Genomic DNA, 7,852 nt, shown 5'->3' with positions numbered 1-7,852 from the left:
CTCCCGCCTCACCGGCGCTGGTTCAGCCCCGCCAGGTTCCTGAGCTGTGGGGCAGAGGGAGAAAGGGGTTAAGTACCGGCGCCCCGGGGGCAGAGGCCACGCTCCCCGAGGCACCGAGGCCTTCCCCCAGCCCTGGAGGTGTCAGCGGGCCTTGCTCCAGAAGAGGCCATGGATCAGGGGTGATGAGGAGGGACCTATGTGCCTGGGGGCTGAAAGGTGCCATTCATGGTCAGAGGATGGGGGTGAATGCAGGAGGGGGGGAGAAGGTTCACCCTAGCTCTAGCCATAAGCCCCCCTTCCACCCCAACTTGCTCTCTGGATCAGTAGGTTTCAGCTTGGTTTTATTTCTGCAGCCACACAGACCCCAAGGTTGAACTTAAGCCTTTGAGGCATTCGGCTTGCTGGTCCATTCTGCAGAGACCTGGAGAGCTCAGCACACCCATACAGCAGCTGCGCCCTCAGACGTGGGAGTCCGCACTGGTTGCCCCTAATAGTTAATGTACTGGGATGGTCTTGCCCTAAAACTAGCTGGCTGCAACCCACCCCCCCTCAGAAGCAGCCTAGTTCCTCCTGCGCGGTGGCTCTGCTGCAGGGTCAGACTAAATATCCGGAAATGGGGCACCTCAAGCCCAGACCACAGGGACACAAACTGCAGGAGAGCCCCGGGCTGATGTGCAGGAGCACAAACATAGCAAGGGACTTTCTCTGGTGGAAGATCCTTCTGGCATACACAGGTGTGAAAGCAGAGAGAGGACGAGAAACACTAAAGATATGAAAGAATTCCACTATAACTGCATGCAGAAGGAGGTGGGATAAATTCTTGAGAACTGCTTCACACAGTCAAAATTATTTCTAATTTATGTTCCAGCCTGTTTGTCTTGTACTGATACAAGGAAAACTTATTTCTGACAACAAGGAAGTCACTTTGCTGCTAAATGCAACAGGAATTGTCCAAAAATAGAATCACAGGGAGTCCCTGAAGCCCTTCAAAAGTCATTCCTGAGTACATGAAGGATTGTTTTGTACCCCAGAGGAAGTGTGCATGGGCACAGAGCAGTCCAGGCTACTACCAAGAAGTGAGTGAATTCTTGGAAGGACACTGCAGTCAACTGAAACAGCCTGAGTAAGTCACCCTGCTGTGGCTCAGGGACAGATGCAACTTCACAAGTGTCCATGGGGGCATGGACCTTCCTGTCAAGGTCTCCAGCACAGGGACTGGCAGAGGAAGAGATCTTGTGACGAGCAATGCAGAACAGTTGTATTTATTCTGATCTCCTTTCTCTCACTCCTAAATCTCACCCTGCAGCTTCAGACTTATTTTTTTATGCTCTGAACTAACTCCAAACTACCTAGAAAATCATCCTCACATGTAGTTAAGTTATGAAAGGCAATTCTTTTCCATGCTGTCCTCTAGATTTGGGAGGAAAAACATGCTGACATTCACCACAGAAGGGAACAGAAACAATTCTGCCCTTACAGCCCTGCTGATTTCAGCATTACTTACAGTAACTGCAGCTCCCATCAGGCCCTGGACAACTGCTTCTCCGGTTGACTGTACCTAGGAGACACAAGGAGAATATGACCTTTTGCTTTCTTCTGCACTTACACTTGTGGCCATCCAAACACAGAAATGTAATGCACAACAAACATGCATTTGCTACAGAGAGGTGCTGACAGAAGTCAAGCACTGAAGACAAATAGCCAGAGATAAGAAACATAGAAGAGATTTCATGGGAATGTATGTCTCCAAACCATCGATCCAGTCTGACAAAGAGGGCACCTATGTGTCATTTTACTAGAAAAGTAACAGCATTTGTGCAATCACCCACCAGGACCAGGTGGTCTCTCAGCAGATGTGTGCTCTGAAAAGCCAGGTCTGTCTGCATGTGCGTTTGGGGAGAAGGGGGACTTGTCCTGTAACAGTACCTGATTAGCTGTATCACTCATGTTCATGGCATCAGCTACTCTGTTTTCTAGGAAGCGCCAAGTGTCCTCGAAGTCAGGGGATGAATCTTGCATCATCACCAGTTCAGTGGTGTTGTAGATGCCAGTGAGCACAGCCCGACGAGTGTACCAGTTAAACTGCAAGGGCATGAAGTGAGAGAGAGAGAAAGGTGTGACCTGAATGTAGATTAAGAACGCAGCTCACAAAAGCAGATTAGAGAACAGCCAAGGAAAACAGCATACTGACTGCATGCTCCTTCCCCACTTAAACTGTGTAATTCGTCCCTGTGATGCAGCAGACCACCAGCCAACACCGACATCTGACAGCTCAGCTGCTCCCGTGGCACCAGGCAGAGGTCACAAGAACTGTATCTAAAACTGCTGATCAAAATCCCCACCACCTGCTTCTGGTCACAAGCAGGCACCTGCAGCAGCCAGCAAGGAATTCTCCCTTGCCCAGATAGCCTGTGTGCGCTGTGCAAGAGTTCTTCTTTGCTTTACAGACTGCTAGCAGGCAATGCAAAGCTCAGATTCTAGAACTGATTAGATGAGAAACGGTTACATTTACTACTGAACTCGAGCTGCTGTTCACACCAGATACAAGCATGAAGAAAGAGAACAGAGGACAGAACTGCGCAAGACATCATGCAGAGATGCACCTTTCCCAAATCCTATCACTGAAATACCAGTACTGCCTGCTGAATCACTAATGCATAAGATCACTGCTGACAGCAATGCTGTAGGATGCATTACAACAGTAAGTTACACAATGCAAAGATGCACAAATAACTCAAACTCATCAGTTTTTCCAGTTGCACTTGAACCACTGGCAGATGAAATACATAAACATTTTTAAAAATGAGTCTTCATTTTCTGCTATCACCTAGAAAAAATACTGGTTGTTCTGTTCACAATTACAAAGTAACAAAAAAAAAATGAAAATACAAGCCTTGATTTTGAAAACAACAGTTGGACTGAAAGCTCTACTGTCTGCACCATGACCTGCAAGCTTTGACAAAGGGAGAAACATGAGGGATGTTGCCAGTTGCAGCTGGACCTCTCAGGTGCCTGAGACCAAATTGTTGATTCTCCTGCTCCAAAAAAACCCACCCGAAGGGTCTCTGAGGCATGGGCATACCCTGCCTAGCTCCTGGCACTGTGAAGAGACACTGCAAGTGACATTAAACCCCTGCACCAGGAAAAAGGGAAGGGGCTCAGCATCACAGCTTCCCAAGAAAACTCCTGTAACTGGTCAGAAGGTGCAAACAAAAGACAGACTTTAGCACTTCTCTTAATCCCTGTGTCAGTGAGGAGACTTTAGGAACAGCTCAGTGCAGACACTGACTCTGACATGTCAATTTGACTTTCATAACCCATAAGGGACTTGCAGATCCTGATGCAATCACAGTCTTTCAGTTCTCTTCTGGTTTGTTCGTTTCATTTTTCCATCATCTTATTTATTTTTCACTGCAGTAGCTTCTCTTTTATACACAGATAAAAGAATCTTATTAAAGTAGTTTGTTAAAATGGTTCATTTAGCTTTTCCCATCTCTCCCTACATCTATATGAATTAAAGTAATTTATTAATTGCTTTAATTAAGGTTATAATTTTCTTTTATTTCCTGCCAGAAAGATGAAAGCTTTAATAAGCTACTGGTATTTTTAGGTAGGTTATTTAAAGGTTTTCAAGTCAAATCTGTAAATGCTACTGCTGGTGGAAGAGACAGCTGCTTCAACAGAGACACACTGAATACTGGATCAACTTCTTAGTCTCAAAAATCTCAACCATTTCATCTGTGTCTTCAACAACAACAAAAAAAAGAGCCTAGGAAAGTAGGTACTTTTAATTTGCACTAATCCCATTAGCACTCATTTGCATTTAGTCCCACTGGCTCCTAAATCTCTTTGAAAATTAGACTACAGCTTATAATGACCCTTGGGTGCCTCTGGAAATGTCTTCCTCATTCAACAAATGGATCATTTCAAGAGATGTGGCCCAACACCTACGTCAACCCATCATTTTACTGAAGTGCTGAGGGGTAGAACCAGCTGCTCTGCAAAGCACAAAAACTTACATCTGTAGATTGGTCTCCAGCATACTGCCATATATCATCAATCATGCTGGTGAGGAGGTTGAGGCTGGAAGGGATGTTATGTGGGAGCAACAGGATGCTCAGAGCCTGCGAAAGGAACACACAGATAAATGGGAGAGTCAAAGAGAGAAGGACATTATATTAAGGCAGATCTACAATGCTCTGCTCTGTTATCTTTTCCCTATTCCTGTTGCCTCCAGCTGCCAGTACCAAGTCCTCCCAGCTCTTTCCAGCTAGCACCGATCTTTCCAACCGGCAGGATTTTTTGGGAATATACAGTGTGGCAGCTGAGCTCAGGCCTCGGCCTGCACTGGAGCCCACAGCTTACCGCTCAGCTCCAATGCCACGTGTTGTCTCTCCCAAGCTGCCTCTCCAGGCAGGGAAACAGCACAGGCTGAGCTGACTCACACTTGCGCTGTGCCCCTACAGGCAGAAAGTCAAACCTGTTATTTCTCTGAATTTGACTTTGAACTCAAAGCATCTACCAAGGGCAGAACAGCCAGCCATAATGGCCCTGCTGGCATCCTGCAGCCTTTGAGCGTAGCAACACAAGGCCAGGAGAGTCACAAACCACCCACGTCCTTCAGAAGACATGTTAATCTGGAACAAAAACATGAATCCTGTCTTCTCTCTCTGCAAGGAGCACTGGTTCAGCTGCCCAGGGGCCAGCAGTGATTCTGGACAACAGAGGCTGACTTTGCAGCAATCTTTGCAGCCCAAGGTTGGAACTGTCCGCTTGTTACTGTGGCCACAATTCAATTCCCTTCCCACCCTGGGAAAAACAGACTGAGACTTAAATCTGAATTTTGAAGCACAGAGCCCTCTCAGTTCACAGATCTATCCCTCAAGGTACCAAGGGTTTGTCACTCACACACTAGGCAGGCAGTTCCTTGCAACAAAGCAGTAGTTCTGCATTTCCAGGCACCAGGTGATACCAGTGCAGGCAAAACAATGCTGCAAGTAGCCTGACTGGCACTGACACTGCAAATGGGACTGAGCAGAGACACAGGTTATCCCTTGGGGATCCCAGATGGGTGGAATGAACAATGGACAAAGGTTTGACTTTCCAGAACTCAATAAATAGTTGTTCTAAGTGTTTAACTGCCTCCTTCCAAGGTTGCTATCCTCTTGAAGGCTACAAATCATCTGAAACCAGCAAGGGTTTCATTTACAACCTTGAACTACTCTGGTGGAGAGACTATGTGGAAGGCCACAGGGTGTTTAAAATACACACAAAAAGAGACAATCTTGATATTCATTCTATACCTGGGGCCATTTCTCAATATATGGAATCAGCATCCTCAGTCTGGCTTCCACAGCATCTCTCAGGAATTGATCTGTAGATTTCTTCCTGGGTAAGGAAAAAAACCCACAAATAGAAGAACATCCAAGTTAAACTCAGTTCTGAACTTTAAAGGTATGAAAAGTATTAAGTATCCTTCATGCCTCTGGTCTAACTCTGTATCTGGGCAGGTGGTTTTATTTGGATAAATTACACTTTTTACTTAAAGTATCTGTGTCCCAGGTGGCCTCTCTGTCTATCCAGTCCCCAAAGTCTGACAAGGAAGATGTCTTTTCATACCCAGTACTCACTCTGCTTTGCCCAACTGCACTAGTTTTTGTTCTTGCTCCAGCAGCTCAGACAGCTTGGTGTTGCACTGAGACACAAAGTGCAGGATCAGTTCACTGCCATCACTGTGAAACATCCCTGCAGCAGCAACAGAGAGACCCAGGGTCTGTAGGGAAAAAGGGAGAAGCACAGACAAGGTCATACACTGCTAGGCAGGATCCAGCTAGGAAAAATGTTGTATTTGTTTTGGGAATGAAGTTACATGAATTTAAACAAAGCAACACTGCATTAAAAAGCACTTCCTGTACATGTTTTCCTTTCTTTAGGATCACTGCTCCACATTGTGCCTTAGTTTAACTCTGACGGTAGCTGGGACACATTCCTGCCCAGTACCATTTGCTAACTAGGGTGTATCGCCCAAGAGTATGTGGGGGAAGCATGCAGGCCTGGCTGTCTTTGGACTTCAGCTCCATCCAGTTTGCAACTGGTTCTTTGCTTCTCTCCCCACATACCTTGGCTCCCTCTGCAATGGCCTCTGCAGTCCAGCCATGTTCAGGCACAAACTCCAGCGCTGCTGTGAGGATTCGATGCTGCAGCTGCTCCTCGCTCTCATAGTCCTCAGACTCCTGGCCGCCCTGGCCAGTGTAACTATGAGAAGGTTACAGTGAGGGGAACGTCACCATCAAACATCAGCAACTTGGACTCTGCCACTCACTCACTGCCACCACTGCGTGCAGGCATGCTTTGAGATCTGCTTTCTTAGTATAAATCTCACCTCCTCTTGTAAAATTCTTCCCTTTCCAGAAAAAGTATTCTTAACCAAACTTTGCCATGAGAGGAGAAGAGAAAAATAAGGGAGGGCTCAGTCTAAGTGCCTACCTGGAGACCTATCAGCCTCAGATTCCCCCTCCTTTAAAAAAAAGCTAAACTATAAGATTTTCCAGTGGAGGAAGTAGGCTTATGGACAACATATTGTTCATATTTTTTGTAGATTTACACAAAAATCCAGAAGTGAAGGCTTGCACTTTGCAGACAAGAGAGGCTCCCTCTTGAAAGCAAGTCCCATCCCGTCTCCATGGCAGACAATGGAATTTGCACTGTCACAACAAATCAGCTCTCCAGCTGCTGCAGTCTGAGTCTCCATTAACTCTGGATCTCATTGCCTCCGAGTTTCAGATGTGAATTTCAGGAAAGCAAAGCCTTCCAATCCTGCTGTCAGCAGGACAGCGCTAGGAATAGCTAGTGGGTTACCTGGGGCGAGGGCCATGAGGTTTCTGTTCAGGCTGGTGATCAGTTGGATGAGAATCGAACTGCTGCTGAAAGGAAGATGCCAATGGCTCCTTCTGCTCATCGGAGACTCTCCTCAGCACAGCTGAGGCCTGCAGAGCACGCTGTGGTGAGTAAAGCTGGCACCTCACCACTGAAAGGGAAACCAAGAGAGTCAGATCTCTCCTTCCTACAAGAGGAAGCACAGGAAACTAAGGTGAAGAAAAGAGTTACAGTAACACAGCTGAAAAGAACAGAAATTTGTAAATGGTATTTTTTTACACTTCCAAGAAGAACCCCTCTCTGCTAAGCTCACATTTACTTGATGAAAATAAAGTGAAAATGTTTTGTGAGAAAAAGGTCCGCAGAGAAGGCATGTATTGCGAATAGACAGGAGTTTCCCAATCTTGGACTGGACACATGCCTTCTCTCCTTTACAGTCCCTGATGAAGGACAAGAGTTAGAGGAAGGAGCTGACCCCTGAGCTCAGGGTAAGAGGAGAGCGAGCAGTCTTAACAGATACAACTCAAATGACTCAAAGGCAACATAGCTTTCAATTACAGCTACTCTCTGAGAATTTTTCATTTAACTGCAGTGAGGTTTTGGGTTTTTTAGTAAGCCTGGGTTGCACGGCCCATGCTTTACAAAAAGCCACCACCAAACGCCCCTTCAAACCCAACACCCCTCCAGTTCCCTCACACACTGCAGGGGTCAGTTTCCAGGCCAGGGAGGTGTGAGGGGCGGGCCGGGCACCAGCCCGGGTCACCTCACACCAGGCCCCGCACAGCCTCCTTTAGCACAGCACTGCACTCCCCAAAGAGACCCTCAGGGGCCAGGCTGAGTGCCTCCGACCCCCCATCCCGCCTGTGGCCGTCAGGCCCGCCTCGGCTCGGCTTTGGGGCCTAGAACTGGGCCTGGACCTTGAGCGGCCCCACAGCCCCGTGGCGCCCCCTAGCGATGCCCCGCCTCTGCCCTTCAC

The 7,852-nt window shown here is 47.2% G+C and overlaps 1 protein-coding gene across 1 annotated transcript; it reads right to left on the bottom strand.

The window, feature by feature from the left end:
- On the bottom strand, positions 1–7,732 carry COQ9 (coenzyme Q9). Its single transcript, XM_026856992.1, has 9 exons — positions 7,726–7,732; positions 6,859–7,063; positions 6,120–6,255; positions 5,631–5,773; positions 5,304–5,388; positions 4,020–4,124; positions 1,927–2,082; positions 1,505–1,558; positions 1–44 (listed from the first exon to the last, which is right to left on the bottom strand). Exons 1-9 carry the CDS (start codon positions 7,730–7,732, stop codon positions 9–11), a joined length of 927 nt encoding a protein of 308 aa, XP_026712793.1. The 3' UTR covers positions 1–8.
- Between the last annotated feature and the right edge of the window lie 120 nt (positions 7,733–7,852).

The sequence above is a fragment of the Athene cunicularia genome (genome assembly GCF_003259725.1).
Source record: "Athene cunicularia isolate RWA chromosome 11 unlocalized genomic scaffold, athCun1 chr11_part1, whole genome shotgun sequence".
Taxonomy (NCBI): domain Eukaryota; kingdom Metazoa; phylum Chordata; class Aves; order Strigiformes; family Strigidae; genus Athene; species Athene cunicularia.
The sequence above is the reverse complement of the archived record's forward strand: the minus strand, read 5'-3'. Positions and strand labels throughout refer to the sequence as shown.

What these genes read in the sequence shown, in the direction of transcription:
- COQ9 (XM_026856992.1), bottom strand. An exon ending in CCATTGCAGAGGGAGCCAAG is followed by an intron (nt 5,774 to 6,119) that starts GTATGTGGGGAG and finishes TTTTCCCTACAG; the next exon opens with ACCCTGGGTCTCTCTGTTGC. An exon ending in GTGCAGTTGGGCAAAGCAGA is followed by an intron (nt 5,389 to 5,630) that starts GTGAGTACTGGG and finishes TTCCTTACCCAG; the next exon opens with GAAGAAATCTACAGATCAAT.